At 48.4% G+C, this 20,409-nt stretch overlaps 6 protein-coding genes across 6 annotated transcripts; 3 read left to right on the top strand and 3 right to left on the bottom strand.

Annotated features, from left to right (window-relative positions):
* Nucleotides 1–531: 531 nt before the first annotated feature.
* ONS95_005959 (uncharacterized protein) lies at nucleotides 532–3,603 on the top strand (the record flags this gene model as incomplete). Its single annotated transcript, XM_058499393.1, has 2 exons — nucleotides 532–844; nucleotides 896–3,603. 2 exons carry the CDS (start codon nucleotides 532–534, stop codon nucleotides 3,601–3,603), a joined length of 3,021 nt encoding a protein of 1,006 aa, XP_058350437.1.
* A 946-nt stretch (nucleotides 3,604–4,549) lies between these two features.
* On the bottom strand, nucleotides 4,550–5,600 carry ONS95_005958 (uncharacterized protein; the record flags this gene model as incomplete). Its single annotated transcript, XM_058499392.1, has 2 exons — nucleotides 4,550–5,253; nucleotides 5,300–5,600. 2 exons carry the CDS (start codon nucleotides 5,598–5,600, stop codon nucleotides 4,550–4,552), a joined length of 1,005 nt encoding a protein of 334 aa, XP_058350436.1.
* Nucleotides 5,601–8,533: 2,933 nt separating this feature from the next.
* Nucleotides 8,534–9,594, top strand: ONS95_005957 (uncharacterized protein; the record flags this gene model as incomplete). Its single annotated transcript, XM_058499391.1, has 3 exons — nucleotides 8,534–8,656; nucleotides 8,706–9,318; nucleotides 9,377–9,594. The coding sequence occupies 3 exons, from the start codon at nucleotides 8,534–8,536 to the stop codon at nucleotides 9,592–9,594; spliced, it is 954 nt and encodes a 317-aa protein (XP_058350435.1).
* Nucleotides 9,595–10,339: 745 nt separating this feature from the next.
* On the top strand, nucleotides 10,340–12,120 carry ONS95_005956 (uncharacterized protein; the record flags this gene model as incomplete). Its single annotated transcript, XM_058499390.1, has 4 exons — nucleotides 10,340–10,623; nucleotides 10,694–11,407; nucleotides 11,458–11,623; nucleotides 11,682–12,120. Exons 1-4 carry the CDS (start codon nucleotides 10,533–10,535, stop codon nucleotides 12,118–12,120), a joined length of 1,410 nt encoding a protein of 469 aa, XP_058350434.1. The 5' UTR covers nucleotides 10,340–10,532.
* Nucleotides 12,121–12,663: 543 nt separating this feature from the next.
* ONS95_005955 (uncharacterized protein) lies at nucleotides 12,664–13,239 on the bottom strand (the record flags this gene model as incomplete). The annotated part of the gene is made up of 3 exons (XM_058499389.1): nucleotides 12,664–12,728; nucleotides 12,810–12,956; nucleotides 13,026–13,239. 3 exons carry the CDS (start codon nucleotides 13,237–13,239, stop codon nucleotides 12,664–12,666), a joined length of 426 nt encoding a protein of 141 aa, XP_058350433.1.
* A 2,555-nt stretch (nucleotides 13,240–15,794) lies between these two features.
* On the bottom strand, nucleotides 15,795–19,897 carry ONS95_005954 (uncharacterized protein; the record flags this gene model as incomplete). The annotated part of the gene is made up of 9 exons (XM_058499388.1): nucleotides 19,744–19,897; nucleotides 19,114–19,674; nucleotides 18,880–19,039; nucleotides 18,717–18,832; nucleotides 18,297–18,664; nucleotides 18,011–18,246; nucleotides 17,211–17,961; nucleotides 16,677–17,128; nucleotides 15,795–16,621 (listed from the first exon to the last, which is right to left on the bottom strand). Exons 2-9 carry the CDS (start codon nucleotides 19,225–19,227, stop codon nucleotides 15,795–15,797), a joined length of 3,024 nt encoding a protein of 1,007 aa, XP_058350432.1. The 5' UTR covers nucleotides 19,228–19,674; nucleotides 19,744–19,897.
* Nucleotides 19,898–20,409: the final 512 nt, after the last annotated feature.

Genomic DNA, 20,409 nt, shown 5'->3' with positions numbered 1-20,409 from the left:
GTGTCATATCCTTCTCCTCCAATCTCAAAGTTGTTTCCTTTCCCCATCATACTGTTTCCTTACTGTGCTGCATCGTGAATGAGGGGTTGTTTTGAATTTCCAGCGGTTTTCCAGGCCTTCCATTTGTCCTATCGTCTTTCCCATACCTCATCTTGCATCTCTCCTTTCCACATCTCTTCTCGTCTTCTTATTTCGAGGTCTTAGAATGGGCTGTTAGGTTCTGGGAATCTTCAGTATAGTTTTGTTGTAATTATGTTTGAGACGCTGGTCGCCTCTGACACTGTAATTTTTGGTTCTTCAAGGTCAGTTTCTTCTCCCTCCTCCCCTTTCCCATATGCCTTCAGACGTTCCATCATATATGGGGGCGGCTTGGTGGAACCGGATACCAGATGCAATGTCGAGATAGAAGGCTGTGTATTTCCTCCGCACATTTGTTTCCGAGTCTTCAAATACAGTGGAACCTGTCACCGTAGACGGAAAGGAAGCCGATATGCTAGTGGGGTATGCTGACGGTATCGTTCTGCAGCTCCGATGAGGATGGCATTATGCTGGCCAAGCCTAATCCTCCTGATATTCGGGTTCTCAATACACGCCAACGCCGCAGCTTCAAAGTCCAACTACATTCTCACACCTGAGCTGACGAATTTCATTCCGACATGCGCCCAAGAATGTTTCCTTTCGTTTCTAGATGGCAACTTTCCTCCTGGTACTTGTTCGACGAAGCCGACTCTAGATTGCCTATGCTCAACTAATAGCACATCTGGGTATACGATTGGGGAGGGAGCAGTACAGTGCATAATATCGGAGATCAATATTGGGTTCTGCCAGGGCAGTTCCGCGAAGGGTGATTGTTCTCAATACAACAGAGAATTATGGACTGCTGACTTAGTTGTAGATTCGGTTGTGAACGGCGCATATGGCATGTGCACAGGACAGAAAAGTGCACTGCCAAACACGCATGCGACGATCACTGCCACCCTTATTTTGCAGACTTCGATGCCAAGTATCGTCCTAGTGGCACCAGCACCAAGTATATCATCAGTTTCTGGTCAATCTTCTTCAGTCATTGCAAGCACCACTACAAATGCTTCATCAAGCCCACTCGCTACAGCCACAAGCCGACCAAGCCCAAGCAGTTCAGCGTCAAGTACAGTCTCTTCCGTTCCCGCAGCGTCCGAAACGGTTTCTCCAGAACCGATTCTCACGAAGAATCAAATTGTGGGAATCACAGTGGCTTCAATTGGAGGAGGCGTGGTTGCAGTTGGACTTCTCATTCTCTTCATTTGCTGCAGAAGAAGGAAGAAAAGAGCGCGTGAAAGTGACTTAATTCCATTTCAGTTGGAGCCAAATCATGTCATGAATCAGAAGAAGTACAAGTACAAGAGCTTCAAAGGCCCCACGGAGAGAAAACCAGGTGGGACAAAGAATGGCGTGGCAGCGAAGGTCCCCCCTCGCGTACCACCACGTTTGGACACTTCTAGTCCGAACATGTTCTCAAGGAGAAGTATCAGACCGGATACAATTGGACTTGCTATCTCACCCGAACAGGCAATATCTACAGAAAAGCAGCAGCGCCGCTCGTCTAAGCTGCTGCCGGAGAAGCCAATCCTGACGCTCAAAGTACCCAAACAAGCCGAAAAGCCCATCAATGGTCTCTCATTCAACCAACCAACTGTTCAGCCGTCGGCCATCAGCAGGCAGAGCACAGCTACGCAATTCGAAGAGGACTATGACGAGAGTGCAGATACAGCAGTTGCGGCTGATGATTCATGGACTGCGAAATCTACAGATCAGATCCTAGATGCAGGAACTGGAACATGGCAAACGATTCGACAAGTTGATCCTGAGGGAACTTGTAGCGAGGCGTATCACTGGCGACCTATGAACAACTTTGCCAGCCAGAGTATAAAGAATGGAATGTCAAATCCAGATTATTACGTCAGGCCGTTGAGTGTGACAGGCCGGAAAATTGGGAGTTTCTCACAGCCACGAGTACCGAATGCATATCCACGGCAACAAGATCAACAACTCTCTGTCCCACAACAAAGTCGCCCAATCACAACCTCATCGTCAGTCTATTCAGCTCGAGGCTCGGTCTCAAGCAACGACCAAGGCCGTAACAGTAATTCTCGACCCCACCGCTTCTCATACCAAAAAACAGGGCCATATGACAATCAAGACTCCGCAGTGTCTTCTCAAGACCGAGATCAGGATCCTAAAACAGCAGGAACAGATTACCCACTCTCCCCTGTGGTAGAATCTCCTGCCAGCGGACGAAGTCCAGTTAGCTATCCTAAGATTCCACCTCCAGGAGCTGGAGGTATGAGACGTCTCAGCCAAAGCACGATTCGTATGGTTCCTCCGCCACCGCAACCTGATTTCACAAAAGCTCTAGGAGCTGGTAAACCGTGGCGACAAGCCGAAATAGCTGCGCAAATCGAGCGTGAAAGAGCCGCTCGAGCACAGGCTCAAGAAAATGCCCAGAAACGAGAACAAGGACAAATGGGCATGCACAGTTTACATCGCCAAGAATCTCAACGTCCAAGAGAAGCCCGAGAGAACAATCAAACAACAACATCTCCCATATCCTTCGCCTTTCCCGCGCCTCCACCACAAGCTCTCATACCTGGACGTTCGCAAACGACATCTCCCCCAGCCATCCCATCCCCCTACCTCTTCCGCTCACCATCTCAATCGAAACTCGTTCCTCCGCCTCTCCTACGATCTCGGTCCCAGCTCCAGAGAGAAGCGAGGACGCCACCTCCAAGCCAGAACCAAGGCGGTTTCGTATCCCAGCAGGGCCAGTTGCAAACTGTGACTGAGTCTCCACCAACGACGAGAATGGCACCAACACCACCACCAGGATTGTTAAGCACGAGATCGCCATTGACGAGGGTAGGGAGGACGCCATCGCCGAACCTAAACCAAGGTCAATTGCAAAACCAGAGCCACACTAGGCCTCAACAACAAACCCAAACCCTCCAATCGGTAACGGACTCCCCAACTCAGCACTCAAGGACCAAACTCTCACCCCCACCTCTCCTCCGCTCACGCTCTCAACTCCAACGCGAAGCCCGCACCCTTCCCCCTCTCCAAACCCAACTCTCCCAACCAGCACATTCACAACCGCAATCAGCACATCCCCAATCCGCCACAACAACATCTTACCGCCCCTTCCCCGGCAACCCCAACCCCCTCTCCTCTCACCCCTCCATAACATTCACCCGCTCCTCCTCGCTTGTGTCCCAGAACTCCCTCCAAACCACCCTCTCCACATCCACATCCTCCTCTCTCCTCGCTAAACGCCGCGGCACAGAGAAAGCCTCTACACTTACGCTCAAGAATGAAGAAGATAGAAAGAAGCAGATTGCCAAGTGGAGGGTGCTGAAGAGAGAAGAGATTGAGTTGGCGAAGAAAGAGGGGTGGAGACCTATGCTTGGGAGAGAAGGTGGTGAGCCTGGGAATGGAGGAACTGGGAATGGAGGATGGCTGGGACCGAGGGAGTATGAGTTTGAGAGGACGGAGTTGCCTACTACGCCTGGGTGGGTGCCGAAGTTGACGCCTACGAGGAGGGGAGATGAGTTGTTTTTGAGTGTGCAGTGAGAGTGGGGGAGCAGGAGGAAGAGATATAGCGAACGAAAAATAACACAGAATACGGCACGACAAATGAGAAAGAGTAGGACAGAAACAGATAGGGGGGGTGCATACCTGGCGTTCACGGTTTCAATTTCTCCTTTCATATTTGATTTGGTTTGGCAAAGACTAGGTACCGGAAGAGTGCTGGACAGTTCAACGCATGGGAGGCGTTTACTGGGCGTTTGTTCATTTATACATTCATTTCAGCGGCTACTATTTCTTTTGGACTTATATACCTACTACGGGCGCGCTCTATTTTCTTTGTATGTAACAATATAGGATATTCAAGCGTAGCAGTAGCAGAGCATACTTTGTACGAGGTGGTTGTAACAGAGGGGAAGCAAGACCAGGAAAGGCAAAGAGAATGAAGAGGGGTCAAGTCATTAAAGAAAGCAAGTCATATTCACACAACGCATATTCTTCTATTGCAGAACATCTAAATTTAGCCGTAGACACCAACATCTTCATGATTGTCACGCCTGCCTGTCTACCTAGCTACCGAGCCGCACTTGAAGGATTCAGCCGCCAACTCAAACGAGCATGCTTCGCCTCGTCAGTGCATCGTGCCAGACCAACATGTGGGGAATGTGGTGGTAGCCTGCAGGATCTCGAAAGCATAAGAATGAATAACTTCCCACCTAGCTTGTATGGTATCCCTTGGAAGCAAGGAAAGATGCTGGAGTCTTGTGGAATTATGCGTAGAGTTCTAGTGTGCTATTTTTCTGGTCAACATACAAATATTCAGGTGTGGTACTCTCAACGACATGATTCGCAGGTGCTTTGCCATCATAAAGCACAATATTCGGTTCGTTCAAGTACTCTGACACTCAAGCAGTAGTTACCAGTCAGCGCATGACACATCATCAGATCAAAGCAGCGAATTCCTTCATTTGGGGCAGTGGAACAGACTCGCTCATTCCCGTGCCGGTGCCGGTCCCGACGCCCGCCGTTCATCCGATTGACGAACTATCATCTGCCATGCTTTCTCTAGCTCAGGATGGCTTGAATTTTCCTCAAGAACTAGAGAAGCTTGGCTCTTTTTTGGGGTGTTTGGATTGATTGATGTAAGTGCTGCGTACTCGACTCTTGGACAGCCTGGCAGGGACATCCGTTGTGTATCGCTGGGGGCGACTTCAAATCCTTGTGTTATGCCATACTGACTTGCGCGAGATGGATTGGAGGAGTCAGTGGTACGATATGACGAAATATTGTTCGAGTCGTGACCAGACTTTGGCAACAAAGAAGTTGGCAAGCTGGTAGACGGTCCAGAAACGCGACGCTTTTTGATTATTCCACCAAAAAGACGACGGGTAGCTGCAGGATCGTCCATGAATGTCTGTTTTCCATCAGAAGGGCTTTTGCCATCAAAAGAGAAGATTCTGCTTTCTGATCGCTTTGATGGACAACTTCGTTCTTCGGGTCCTTCAGGTGGGGTCTCCAGATCATTGTAGTCACTGAAGGAGAACAGGGTCATTCCATCATCAAAGTTTGGGACATTGGACACTGGTCGAGCCAGAATTGGGTGCAGGAATGCGTTCCTTGAAATGGTAACTTGGAGTGGACGAAAATGTTGGGTCTCAAGTCCTTGAGTTGGACAGGTATCTGATCGAATGGCTTCTAAACACCATGAGCTGCTTTCGAATCAAGGCTGGGGGAATCTTACCAAGAACATGAGAGGAAATTCTTGCATCTGGTTCCTGCTCAAACAATTTTGGATCTGGCCGATACCTATCACTCTGCTGGACACCTCTGCTCGTCGGGTTATCACCAGCAACATAACCGTTGGGAGCGCGACGATGGCTCAAAGAAGGTATTGCTCGTCTGATTGGTTCAGGTCTAAACCTATCGGTTTCTCGAACACCTCTTTTTCTTGGATTGTCACCTGGTGCATAATCATTGGAATTTGCGGGCCGATAGAAATCATCGGTAACAACATCATCTGTAGAGGAGTTAGCTGCTGACATTCGAGCTCAGGACGTCCTTACCAATGTAGCTGCACTCTTCAGCGTCACTGGAATGATTCGCGCTGTGGCGAAAGCTTTGGCTAGATTGAGCGCCTGCCAGCCATAATTGTTAACAAATTTCTAGACAACCTCGAGCCAGATATTCGGATGCAGTGGCCCGAGGCAGCTTCATATCGGCTACGGAGGAACGCCAGGCTTGCCTAGACTCACGGGAAGGTGAAAGATATGTTGAAGAACGGTCATTATGTGGGTGATCGCGCCGAGAATCTGATTGCCGGCGCAGCCGCTTTGTTCTCCTAGGAGACTCTGATCGAGCCTGGTGTCTGCGCAAAGATGGTTCAGAGGCGGATACTTCACGTCTCAATTCCTCGGTGGAAAGAGGAGGCCAAGGAGGGGAAGGGGCTTCAACGGATTCGATAAGAGAGCAGTGGCCGCGTTTGCATCGACGATGTGGGTGCTGGCTATCAGACTCCTGCTGGTGGGAGGAACGGTCACAGGGGGCCTGCTGACCTTGGGGTAAATGGCCTCGGCACCAAGGGACGGAGGAGGAATACTGGGAGGAGAAAGAAAGAGGAAAGTTCACCGACCGAGGCTGGGAGCTGCCTCCTTGTTCTGAGTCGCGTCCTCTGGCCACCCCGATGGGATGGTGGGGGCTCATTGTGTCTGCATCTAGCTGCGGTAAGCTTCACCAATTAGTATAATAATAGCACATATATTGACAACCAGTCGGTGTAGGGGGCCCGAAGATCGGTAGATCTCTGCAAGTTTGCAGATGATGCGGTCGATGAGAGGCAACTTGGATTACGTTGTTGTGTTGGTGTTGTGTTTTGAAGAGGAAAGAGATCACGACTGATGCCAACCTAACCCATTCGCACCTCAGTACTGGTCATCATTGGACACCTAAGCGAAAGCGGCTTACCCTAATTTAGGATGGCGCCTTTTGGGGGTCCGCTTCCATTTCCAACTCGGTGTGGCCATGTTTCTCGTTTCCCTCCATCATCGCTCCCTTCCATCACTCCACGTCCGTCTTGCTTACTTGGATCACACTTCCTCGTATCCACAACAGAGCCGCAATATCAATCTCATTATCAACATCAACATCAGCATCAACATCAACATTAGCTTCAGCGCCGCACCCAAGTCATCACATCACCATCGAGCTGGCAATCAGTGTTCCCAGCTTCCTGTCAGCATCGATTGACCGATACCGTCATCCATCTCAGCCGCACTGCGCTTGGTACTGATGGATCCACCACCCAGCTCGCCTGGCTATTGTGCATGCGGATTACTTAGTATTAGGCTGCGACATGTTAAGTGCAGCTAATCTGCATTCTAGCTGCAGGAATGTCTGCATGCTTTTCAGCCTTGCGAAGAAAGTTTCTTCTCCCATCAACCTCGATCCGTGGATAGCCTGCCAATCATCCGCCCCCATAGGCGTCTCGAGTACCTAGCCAATTGTGACTGCGGTGTCGGGACTCCAGAGTTTCTTGCCACTCCACTGGGAGATGAACCGGCAAGTTGGCTTTGTATTACTCGGGGTGGCACGGCAAGGGCCAAAGTGGACCCAAACTCCAGGACTAGATGTCCTAAAGCAGAGCTTGACATTGGTCAACCTTGCACTCGGTTTCTCGCACTCATAAGTCGAGAGTTCTGTGGTAACCCCTAGAGCCATCCTCTAGACCAGGCGGGGTGTAGTCATCCTAATCGCCTGATAGATGTAGATATCTGTGGGGTGACAGACAGGGCTACCAGATTCCTGTGTCAGCTACGTCCCCACTGTCCCCATCTCGCAGCCTGACTTTATTTCGACACCGCGATGTCATGTTTAGAGACCGCAATTACTCCAGAACAAGAGACCGAAGAAGTGGTCAGCTTCCACTTGGCTACTTGCTAGGTATTTCGCAAAGATAATTTGTTGTTGCGGACCATGCGCTTTTTCCAACAGTCATGCTTCTCCGCCATCTGCTCTTATGATTTGAAATATACCGCTAATGTGGCGGAGCGAATCAGATCTTCTATATTGCCTTCTGGTCATAGAGAACTTGGATGGAGCCTGGGAAATCCCCCTTCTGCCACCGAGTAGTCGGCATTCTGCTCGAGCCAAGCCATCCTATTGGTATTCAACTGCCTTTGGTAGTCACATGAGCGGTGATTGTGCGACGAATGAAACGTTCCCTTCATGTTCTGCTTTTCTGGCAATAATCTGGCTCGGTTGACAAGGGCCTGGAACAGGGGGAGAACAGTAATCTTCCAGGCTGTTATTGCATCAGTGTTCAAACTCAGGACTGGAATCATTTTGAGAAATGAAGTCTTACCGAGTTTGCGCTTCAAATAAAGCTAAATCTGCGGTCATGATGGTTTCGAGGACCGGTGTTCAGCTTACCAGCTATTGTAGTTGGGTTTTCTTTCTCAGACTCATTCCACACGTTCTTGGCTACCAGTTTGACGTATCATGGACACAGAACTTAAGGAGCCTCAAGGCAGTCATCGCTTTCTCCGCGTCCCTCGGTCCTTCCTCGCCCCGTTTGCGAAATCTTGTTCACAGGTGCTACCACTATGTCGACCTTTGTCAAGGGTCTTTCGACATACGATTCGCCACTTTATTTTCACCCCAGTGCTTTTCTATATCACATTACCTTCAAGGACGACCTGTTAAATATCTCCAAGCTCAGAGACTTTCCGCCGATCAAATGTCATTCGTTCAAGAAAGGAAAGACGGCACCTTCTTCATGCATCTTGAGATATTCTCCATTCAAAGAGTTCGGATTCCTTTGACTCACCGAATGACTGATTTGCCTGTACATACTTGAATTCCATTTGCTACTGACAACTGCGGATACATCTTCTGCCTGGTTTCAGATACAATACTGTACCAGGATTGTAAAATGGGATTTTGAATAAAAGAATCGGCTTAGACTCGTCAGTCAACCAGAATGGTGTCCAACAACGCAGAAAACATGATGAGAATTGCCATAGCCGGTGCTGGTGGACTCGCACGACTCTTTGCCCATTACATCCACGAGACTGCTCATCAGGTCGTCATCCTCTCCAGACAGGTAAGATCTGCCGGCGGTGGCTTGACACAAAGTGCTGACAATGTCTCAGCCACGTCCCGAACTCGAAGCTCTTGACTATACAGTTCTAGTCGTGAACTACGACAGCCAGGCGGAACTCCGTCATGCACTCAGAGGTATTGATCTGGTGATCTCTACGGTCTCTGGCAATCCTCAGATCAACCTCATGGATGCAGCTGCTCATGCCAATGTAACAAGATTCGTCCCAGCAGAATTCGAAGGACCACCATCACGGAGGCCGCGAAACGATCCTATGGACCGTGGTAGAGCAGCGTGTCTAGAAAGACTCCGACACTGGTCTCGTCATAACCGACACCCCATGCCATCGACGGTATTTGCATGTGGTGTTTTCTATGAACGATTCGCACGTGGAGGTCTTGGAAGTATGGATATTGGCGTTTCGTCAAATTGTTACTACCCAGGCTCCTACCTAATGAACATCGAACTTGGCACAGCAGAGATCGTCGAGACAACCACATCCGGGAACCCCATCTCGGTTGCCATGACGTCCATCAACGACGTGGCCATGTTCATTGTTGCTGCACTCGACCTGGGAATCGAAAACTGGCCAGGCGAGTTCAGGATGCAGGGAGACCGCAAGACTGTGACTGAAATAATACAGTATGCTGAGGCGGTGAAAGGAGGTGAGTGTTCCCCGGCTCACTACTTTTATCGATTCGTGCCAGGCTGACCTGCTTCAAGGAACTCCTTTCGAAACAGACGTCATCCAAGCCAGAGACTTGAATACCCATCTCGAACACGCATCCTACTACCAGGACTACTCGAAAGTAGCTCGGATACAAGAGCTTATCGCAACGGAGCAGCGACGCTACGACTTCACCCAGCCGAACCTTAACGCAGTTGTTAACTTCGTCCCGACGTCATTCTGGAACTGGCTGCACAATGTTTGGGGCATCTAGGGCCAATTCGTGACTTCTTCTAGCTCTCTCTCTCTCTCAAGTCTACACGAGATTCTTGCCCCTGTACCAGGCCCGCTATCTGAAGATAATGACCAGAGAATATGAGGGAATTAAACACAGGAGGAAGGTAATAGAAGATGATTTCTTGCTTGTCTTATTACATTGGTCTTCACAGAAAACGAGTTTACTTAGATTGAATTGGATCGCAAGATCATTAGCATCAGCGTATTAGCGATAGGTAGGCAGGTGGTCTTCAGGAATACATCTAGATTAGCGGAGCATCATCACTCATTGCAAATGCATTTACTATTTTTGATTTTAAGGCTTCATTGTGACCTATGTAGAACGTAATAGATATATTGAAGCTATGCAACAATGAGTAAGATTTTGACGATTGTCAGGTTTGAAAATACTAATGAAGTGAGTAGTCAGTGGCAAGCAAGTAGGATTGCTAGGTACCATGAAAGATCAAAAAAGGGGAACTCCAAAAGGAGGCGTACGATTGTAGATGCATTTACGTCCTCCTGTAAAAGATAGTGTAAGAACGCGTTATTGCCAGCATGTTCAAAAAGCCCTTGCATTCATCGATGGAATCATTGACATTTAGATGCTAAAAACTGGACAGGAGCTGTGAGGGAGGAGTGGCACGTGCCAAGTACATAAATATCCAGCACGTGATTTAGCGCTCATCTCAATGTAAACAAGCCGCCTTCCCTGCGGGATGGTCAAATCCAGGCATTTACGACGACAACCCTCGACCAGCGATCCAAGACCGCCAGAATTATCGCACGCCCTGCTGCAACGTCCCTGAGAATCGATACAATCAATTGACGCGAAATTGATTGCGGGAAACACGCGATACTCGTATCGTCGCGAACTCCGATTGACCTCCCTCCGACATCCCCTCACACGCAGATGCGCTGCCGAACCTGGAATCAATGACTACCGTTATACGAACGCGAAATCCTCTAGAAACTTTGAGTATGAACCAACAGCCATCGGGCAGACGGAGAAGCAAGCGGCTTGCTGGTGAGATGCCCCTGGGATTCGCTTTGCGCCGCTGGCGCTGGACGGGCCATGTAGCTAACAACCATTCCAGCATACGACGAGGAAGATGGAGATTTCGTGTTCACACGTGGATCGAAACGAACGAAGACTGCACCGGCGCAAGCAGAACCTGCACCCACACCGGCTCCGGCGGCGTCCTCGAAGAGGGGTAGGAAACCGAAGGAAGTGAAGGAACGCGACGATGAGACAACCGCGACCGCCAAGAAGCCTCGAGGGCGTAAGATGAGCTTTTCAACGCCAAGGGTGGAGAGCGATACTTTGATAGTGGCAAAGAAGAGGAAAACCACGCGTTCTTCCACAGGCAAGGCTCAGAATGGAGAGAGCAATGGCAATACGCCAAGGACCGACCCAGGGGATTACGATAGCGTTGAACTTCTTGGACAGACGGTCGATCAAACTGATGAATCGATCGTGGATCACAGCAAGCAGTCGACGGTGATTGCGCTACCTTTCAGCGATACGCCCATAATAAATCGCAACAAGGAATTGAGGAAGAAAGGAGGCAATGGTGGAGCGCGTAGGAGTAGTTTGGGGCTACGAGGGAGGAGGGCAAGTTCTTTGATAGACAGCGGACACAGCGCGATACCGCATCGCGAGGTCGAGACGTCTGAATTTTACAAGCATATCGAAGCAGAGGGATTGAGCGAGCCCAGGAGGATGAAGCAGCTGCTGACTTGGACCGGAGAGCGGTGTATGGGTGAGAAACCATCACATGGCGATCCGAATATCGGGGCAGTCCTAGCAGGTAGGCATTATTCCTTCGATTTTTCTGGGTTACACAGCTAACTGGAGCAGCCCGAATGATCCAGGAGTCCCTCCTGAAAGACTTCGCGAATAAATCCGAATTCTCTGACTGGTTTAATCGGGAAGAATCCGCGCCCACCAAGGTTGTCAAGACGCCAAATCCCAGAAATATTGAGCTAGAATCGAATTTGGTTGGTTTAGAAGAGCGGATAAAGCTGTATGTTGAATCCTTATAGATATTGTGCCAGTGGCGAGATGCTTACTTGAGACCTTAGATTACGAGAAGAACGAGACCAATGGAAAGCTTTCTCGAAACCGCCCCCAGTACTTCCTCCACTTCTGCCCGAAGATGCCCTGGAAATCGACGCCTCGCATATCGACTCTTCGCTACTTACACCAGAGCAAGCAGCCATATTTGCCGAAGTCACTTCAACATCCGCCTTAGAAGTCCGGAAACAAGCAGCTGAACGAGTACAATCCCTGCAGTCGGATCTGGAGTTCAATGTAGATCGATTTGCAGATGGTGTGCACAAATTAGAACAATATCAGCAGACTGTTGGGCGGGTGGCAGACAAAATACTAGCACTGAGTGCTGTAAGATTAGATCAGAGGGACCTGAGGGAAAAGGAAGAAATTGGCACACGAGATCTGCCCATGCAAGAAGTATTACGAAGTTTGAGTCGGATATTACCAGAAGGGAGCAAAGGACGATGATAATACATTCCAGGGCAGAAATTTTCAGGCATAGGGACTTCGGAGGAGTTGGTTTGGAGCATTGGGAATGGGATACCTAGGGCTCGGGCTGAATTTTGGAGATGCCTCAACGAGGGACGACTTTCATGCAAGCAATGGTGTTTGGGGGCGGGGCATTTCTGCTAGCACTCTTCTTTCGTACAGATTGTGGAAATACAATAAGTGTGGGGCTGCTGATTCGAGTTGAATCTATATGTCAATGGAATTACGCAAGAAGATGTTCAGTCCATGCTGCAAAATTGTTATGGTGTGTAGTGCTCACCAAGTTACAGGATAACGCTTTGTGAAGACACAATAAGCAATCATCAATGTCAAATTCTCGGCAAGGCTTCGAGAGCCTTTCTGGACAATTTCTCGCACCCGAAAGAAGAATCAAGAGATCACACCCCCATCAAAATCCCCAGATGCACCAGAAGCTTACGACAAGTTGAAACCGGAAATCTCATTTTCAGAAACCATCAAAATCCCACCCAAGCCCAGAACCCTTCCAGCTCTCACCCCAAGCTACAATATACACTCCTTGCGAAAACAATACCCATCAGCACCACAATCCGAATGCTTCTCACACGCTACAGCACAGCCCATCACTGTCAGCCTCATCTCTTATCTCCCTTTCCGCCCAATCATCGAAATTTCTTGATCAGACTTACGCAGTTTCGGCCCACCATCCCCCTCAGATAAAACCATCTCCAACTTCCGATTTTCACTCGGGATCTGAAAGTGTGAATCCTTCTTAGCGATGCATTTATTGTCTTTGCACATCATTCCTTTGGGACATTGCCAGCTGCCTAGACACTCTTTACACCGGCAAGAGATTTGTCAGTATGAGATTCTATCAGTAGCCAGTACTGGGTAATGAGACTGACCTGGCATCGGTGGAGGAGGAGGTGGCGGCGGGGGTGTGAAAGTTGCTGCATAGGCAGGGAGGACTTTGGATTTGTATTTTGGGCCGACCTCCGATGGCGATGGCAGGTCGATGATGATATTGAGATTTGGGTCTGGATTTGGGTTTGGGAGAGCAGCGGCGTGGAAGGCTGGTAGGAGGGTTGCTAGCACGCTGAGAAAGATGACGAAGTGCATTTTTCGTGATGTGAGTGAGTTATGCTTTTATTAAGCAGCTGTGATCGACGTTGGCATTTGGGAGATGGAATAAGAAAAGAAGAAAAATGACGCGTTTTTGTAATGGCGATGGAGGAGGTTTTGTATACTCTTTCGGGGGGTGGACAAACATGAAATTTGTGATCTGTTGTGTCGATCGCCATATCTGTCACACTTCCAAGTCGTACAAGTCCAGCTATTATAGTTTTTGCTTCTTCTTCCCAACAACATTGCGAGAGTGCTTTCAAGTTGCTGTTTCTGGGAGAATTCAAGCAGTCCTCGGCTTTGTTGCATCAATTTCACAAAAGACTGTTTGTGTTTATCGGTATAAATCGTTGGTTGAGGCTACAGATTCAACTCTTGACGGTGTTGCCAATGCAGGACGGGTGCGACCAGTTGTTACTCGAAAATATGTTCCACAAACGTACCTAATTTCGTATTAGGACTGATATGGAGCCATCGTATTATTAGGCCGCAGAGAAACTCTAGAGGCAGTTTGAATGTGTAATGCTCCAACGTTGTAATATATAGTTGAGTACCGGTTTATCTGATTTTCGAGTTCACAGCAATGCATGAAAGCTCGCCTATGTTTGTTGTCTTCCAAGATTTCAGGAGCTCGGTTATCAAATCTTCGCAAACTTTACCTGACTCGCCGAGTCTCCGAGCTTTATCATGACTTGAAGGGATTCCAGCCTTTCAGAACAGTCCAATTCTTTATGTTCCGGCGATCCTCTTGGGAAAAGAACCCGGCCTCTACTAAGACTCCGCTGTCGCCCGGCCAAGCCCCGTATTCCAAGACTCACTAAGGCGCTTAACCCCTTAGTTGTCAACTCTTTGGCTCCAGATGGATCTAGCTAAATTTAAGGCGAGTGCGCTATTACTATGTGCTTTGATACCATGGAACTTGCTTTTACGACGGATCTGAAGCTACTGTAGTACTGTCACTGCCGTCATTGGACTTTTCAAGCTCGTTCTCAAGTGCCAGAGAGTATATTGCTACGGTTATCAGGCTCCCAGACTCATCTTCTTCGCTTGGTGAAATTCCTTTCCTTCACTATCCTCAAGCAAGTGATCAAGACTCTTCACAAAGAGATACTCACACAATGAAGTTTTCTACAGTCATAACAGCCACCCTCTCCCTCGCCACCTCAGCCTTCTCATCCTCACTTCCCCTCCAGCCCCGCCAATCCACAACATGGCAATATACATATCAACCTAACTACGCCGCTCCATCTAATTTCAAGGCCTTCAACCTTGGAGGATGCGCCGCACAGCTCACTTTCACCAAAGACCGCTATGTGGGAGTGCAGTAGAACTTCGATGCTATATATGCAGATGGAAGTCGTGTCAAGCATGACCCGTACCTAGGCTTCAAAACTTTCGGTTTTAGTGACACGTTTTATCCCTTCTTGGGGAATAATTTCAATACTCGATTTCCGGGGAGTTCTGCTTTTACTGCTGTTCAGTAACTACGAGACCAATCTTCAAACTAGCTTTTCATTTACTTCAACCGCACGTACTAATCACCAAACAGTGAATTTACCAACGTCTGTAAAAATGGCGCCGCACCTGTGTCGTGGATTTTCTACACCAGCTCCGCAAACAGTGCCTGCTCATCAGCCTCCTATCGCTACACCGGTGGTCGAATCCCAGTATTCAGTAACGGCGCTGTTGTTACTCGACCTGCAAAGCCTGCAAGCTACTCTCTCCGCCGCATCAATGTCGCTGGTGATTTCGAAGTCAATTGGTCCGCGGTGTCAACTGCCGCGGCTTATTCGATTATTGTTCAGTACCCGACTGGCACTGATGAAGTTGGGAATCCCTATACCAATCAGAGAGGTGCGCGGGTTCAAGCTGTATGTGTCCATTCTCTCCAGGACTTTCTGTTTCCGGACTCTTCTCCTTTTGACTTTGAGCTGAATGCAATGCGGAGTTACGTTATTGATTGGCTGAGTCGTCGTAGCCGAATCTCACGACCATAATACCGACTGGCACACGTAGACAAGATCAACCACGAAGCTTGATCGTCCATGCCGTTGATTCTCGAGCTGTTTGGTCTTTCACTAATGACGCGAAGATCGTGCGCGCGAATTGGTAGAGACTATCTGAGCAGCAAAGACGGCGTGAATGTAGTGAGTTGAAGTTGAAGTCCAGAACTAGTCTACGAAGTATTTGGTCGCCAGTGTACTTAGAAGTTATCTATGATAGCTCGCTACTTCATCCGAAATTCGACAAACTGAGCCCCGCAAGTCGCATATAGGTATCTTTCCTCCATTCTTACATTTTCTCAATGCCTATTCAGTCTGTGGTCGTTCGCAATAACTGATTCAATATTCGGATACGAATGTATCAACAGAAGTATTTTTTGGGGGATTTTTCTGTGGTGGGCTCGTCTCTTAAAATTAGGCGATTTTCTGAAAGTGAGTGTTTACTTCTTAGCCGACCAGGAGAAGTGCGAAAATGAGAACTTAACTTCATTTACAGCGCCAAATATATAGATAAATCTCCCCAGTAACTCACACAACAACCATCCCCCCTCAATACGCACCCACCCTCTTCCTCCACCGCGGAGCATCAACACTCCTCGGCTCTTTCAACGCCGTCAAAACCGGCACCCCAGCCTCCAGCTCCAACTTACTCAACCTCGCTCCACCACTATTCCTCGCCCAGATCTCCACCGCAACCCAGTTCTCCCCATGATAATCCAGAATCCCCTGCGGCACAGGAAAGCTCAACTGCGGCCCAATATTATTGATATACTTCCCAAACTGCCACCCATTAACCCACAGCTGCGCCTGGAAATTCGCCGTTGTCTTGCCACCATCCATAGTCGTATTGCCGAAGTTGAATATAAGCGGTATGTCGTAGCCTGAAGGAAGATCAAGCTTGAATGAGGTGCTGTAGAATGCGATTCCTGCGGTTTTGGTTCCTGTTAGTGGACTGAGAGATGCCCAGTTTTGGCTCGGTGGTGATGGGAGGTGGTAGCCTTGGCGTTCGGCGAAGAGGCCACCTTCGTTGAGGGGGCCGCGCGCTTTGTCGAGATATTTCTCGCCGTTGAGGTTTCCGGTTAGCTTCCAGGTTATGGCGGTTTGGGAGTGGTCGGTGAGGGTGTAGTTCATTATGCCGCGGGGAGTTTTCATGTCGTCGGCGCCGACGTACCAGTTTTCGTTGAGACCGTTGTTGTCAATTACGGCGGTAATAATGTATTTGGTTCCGGCTTTGAGCTTGGGGAGGGTGTAGATGTCGGCGTGGATGATGGTTTTGTCGTTGCCTGTCCAAGAGCCTAAGTATGTGTTACCGAGCCAGACACTGCTTCCGTATGCGGCGCCACCTTGGGTAGTTAGGTTGAGTGTCGTCTCTTTGCCTAAATTAGACATGTTAGCAACAAGCTTCGTTGGGATTTGAAAATCGTAGTGTACCTGTTGCTGTAAAGTGACCTCTGTAAATGAGAGCTCCAGTGTTATACCCGTAGTCTGAAGCATACAAAGAAGTCGGCGTTGCAAGTGCAGTCGGATTGTTTGTTGTTTTGTGATCTGCCACAGTCCACTTTGAATCGTCGTACGAAGCTTGGATCTCTGGTAGGCTGTCTATGTATTTCCATTTAAGACTGGACAAATTGGGCAAATTGACTGCAGGTTTCTTGTACTCAAGACTTGACGTCCATTCTCCAGTCACTGTATCTGTCTTGAAACTTAATTTCTTGCCATTGAATGACAGCTGTGTTGCGGATTTTGGCACCCCGATCACTTTTAAGGGGGCAGTGGCATTTAGATCTCCAGTGATTTTTAATGCAGATCCATCGAGTGTAACTTCTCGGACCAAGTAGCCTGCTTCGATGATTACAGAGCTTGTCTTGTCGATAGTTGTAGTACTAATCGAACGTTAGCGTTGTAAATACAACAAGTGACGTCCCACTGAGTTTGTCCATTTCGCATCTATAGGAGGGATCTTACTAGGAGCCCCAGCTGTCGCTTCTCTTGAAGTCCGGTACCCAGTAATTGTATGCAGTATTTCGATCAAGGATGTAAACGAATACGCTTCCGACTTGTACCACGCGACGAGTGCTTGACGTTTTCCAACCCAAAATAGTCATGCTATTGTTGGTCTTGGCGGTTATCCCAGACCCCTCAGTCGTTTTCGCCACAGAGGCGGAGATAAGGGCAAGTTCGTGCTGTTCGCCAGTACCACCATAGACAACCAGGAATGCCTTCGTACCAGTTTGCTTCCAAGTGAATATTTCTGCTGTCGAATAAAGCACGGTAGTATTGCCGATTGAGTAGTCTGTCACAAGCCATTTTGCATCACGGCCAGGGAGAGTCAGAGTGCCACCAAGCTGAGGAATAGAAACTTCGCCTTTGCTCGTTGGGGCCCTGAAAGTGAAGGAAATTGGAGTGTCCTGCGTTTCGTCTGTAGCTCTTACCAGATAAAAGTTGGTTATCGTCCCGTTGCCGTACAAGGGGTTGACAGTGATCGAAGGAGTGCTTGCAAAAGAGTTTGTAGGGGATCCAACAGACGTTGTCAAGATGGCTGGAGAAACTCTCAAGAAGTTTCCAATAAGCTTGGCTTCGCTGTACTTCTCCCGGTCAACTTCTCGATTCTCGGAGATCGCAGCTCCGTAGTCATAGGATGTGTAGACTCCTGAAAACCCCAAGTTACCCCAATTGGTTCCTCCGTACGTCATATATATGTTGAGCAGTGTAGTGCCTTAGAAATAGTTAGGATGCGTTATGAAAACATTGTTGGGAATAGTTACCTTGAGCAAGTGCGTACTTGAAAAATACGCGTTCGTACTCCATGTTGAGCAGCGCTGCACATTTATCAAACCCATTACCACCCCAAGCATCAAAAGCCCCCCCTTGGAACTCGACAATTGACATGAAAGTTGACGGAGATACACCTTGGTGGTCAACGTAGTAAGTCTGCGGCAAGGAGGTGTTTGGCCAGACATGCGGATTAGCACAGTCGAATCCAAGTGGATAGGAGTCAAAACTAGAATCATGTTAGTAAAACTCTCTCGACAAGTTGAACAAATGATGTACCCATAGATATCTACATCTCCAAGAGTAGATCCATTTGCGTCTGGTCCAGGGGCAAGATGCCCAGCGGCGGCCCATGCATCGTTGCTGATGAATGGAACCACAATACCTGCATCTCGGTATTGCTGCTCCAGATGATCAGCATAGACAGGATCTGGGAACGGATCAAGGCCTCCAGAATATTCGTTTTCTGGCTGGAGTAAGATGACCGGACCGCCGTTTGTAATCTGATACTTAGCAATTGTCTTGCCGATCGAAGAGATGTAATTATCTGTGGCAGCAAGGTAACTTGGTGCTCTGGTCCGCAAAGCCCCTTTGATGCGTTGCAACCATCCTGGAAAACCACCACCACTTGTTTCGGCATTGATGTACTAGACACCGTCAACAAGATCAGTCGACAGCAATTTCAAGGTGGATTCTTACGGGGCCTGGTCGTGCAATAAGGTATATTCCGACTTTGGCCGCAGCCTCGAGGAGTGGCTCTATCGCAAAGGCGCCGTCCGCCCGATATGCTCCTTGTTCCCCTTCTAGCAGCGCCCCTAAAGCGATGAGAACCACATCTGTTAAGGCAGAATTCGCAACCTACAGTCTGTATAGAACGATACAGCACTGAAACCAGCCGCTTTAATTTTCTGGAGAATATCGAGCCATAGATCTGGCACAGGCAGTCGAAAAGCATGAAATTCACCACTGTAGATGAAGATCCGTTCGCCTCGAACCATCAATGAGTGCTCATCATACGTTACCTTGAATCCCGTCAGCAAGATCGTAGTTTTTAAATAGCCATGTGGACTCGAATTGACAAGGGCGTATCACTTACCAGGTTCTGCAATCTATCACTATCCTTCTTGACCACAATATTCTTGCCACCAACAGAGAAGGCAGCACTGTGAAGCGCAAGGCCAGCTAAGAAAAGAGACTGTAAAACTTTCATGACGAGATCATTGAAAGGAAATTACATGTAAACGACAAAAGAGACAGGAAATAGCTCTACTTATAGCGAGAGACATAGGGGATCATCTCTTGGTCCGTCGGGCCGACCCCAGAAGACCGACAAACTCGAAGAATTGAGTTCGAACATCGCCATACAGACCTTGCATGGTACATGGTACATTGCTAGTTCACGTACAAGATAGGCCCTCATGGAGAAACTCTCAGTCTTGGATAGCGAGTAAAACTGGCGGGGGATGGACGCGGGGTAGACCCCTCCAGGTCGGAATACATGTCCTGGATAAAAGCCCTTCCCGCCGCTAGGTGAGAAGCGGGCAAGCCACAGATACAGATCTTCAAGGGAATAGAAAGAAAAGCTTCAGAAGAGAGGTTTGCGGTAGTATCTCCTCTCGACTTCTCGATTGTATGTCGAATGCGGGGTTCGCTGGGTCTGTGAATTCAGCCGGGAAGAGCAACGGAAAAACAACTTTCCACGAGAACTTGCAGAGGTACCACCTACCTGGTCCTACACAATTCGGGCCGCTGTTCCTTTATGCGACGCATGATTGCCAATGGCAACTTTACAAGCGACTATTATTCGCAACACACAAAATCAGTACAAGTCATTCAGCCAAGCTCATGTTGCTTGCTCATTGAAGTTTGGCGGTAGGAAGTTTAGGCTTGGGTGCGGTTGCTTGTTTTTTTTGACAGCGGAAGGCAAAACGATTCTCCGACCTTAAGCGATTAGTCAGCTACAGCTGTTCCCATAACTAGTTAGAAACCACGGCTGCGCGCCCGCCCTCATCAAAAATCGTTTCCCCCCCCTCTCTAGAAACCTACCTACTTGCATCTCCACGAAACGCGATTATAAAACGCTATAACTTTATAGAAATAAACTAGAACACTAATAAACTAACTTATAAGTTTCCTAGTTTTAATTGAATATCTAGTTATAAAGTTATTAATTGAATAAGCTGCACAGGATTTGAGGCTTAAAAGTCCAGAGGTAACCCGAGGTTAGCCTGAGGTGGCCCGAGCGCAAGGCAAGCTGAGAAAACTAAAAGTCCTAGTTCTAAGGAAATCAAATTAAGTCTATTAATATAATACTATATTAAAAAACAACATATAGAAGTGATTTAATATATGTTAATCTTTGATTCTTTAAGAAATCTAAGTGTTATATTAA

This window comes from Cadophora gregata (genome assembly GCF_030347475.1).
Source record: "Cadophora gregata isolate MNR1 chromosome Unknown scaffold_17, whole genome shotgun sequence".
NCBI classification, from domain to species: domain Eukaryota; kingdom Fungi; phylum Ascomycota; class Leotiomycetes; order Helotiales; family Ploettnerulaceae; genus Cadophora; species Cadophora gregata.
The sequence above is the reverse complement of the archived record's forward strand: the minus strand, read 5'-3'. Positions and strand labels throughout refer to the sequence as shown.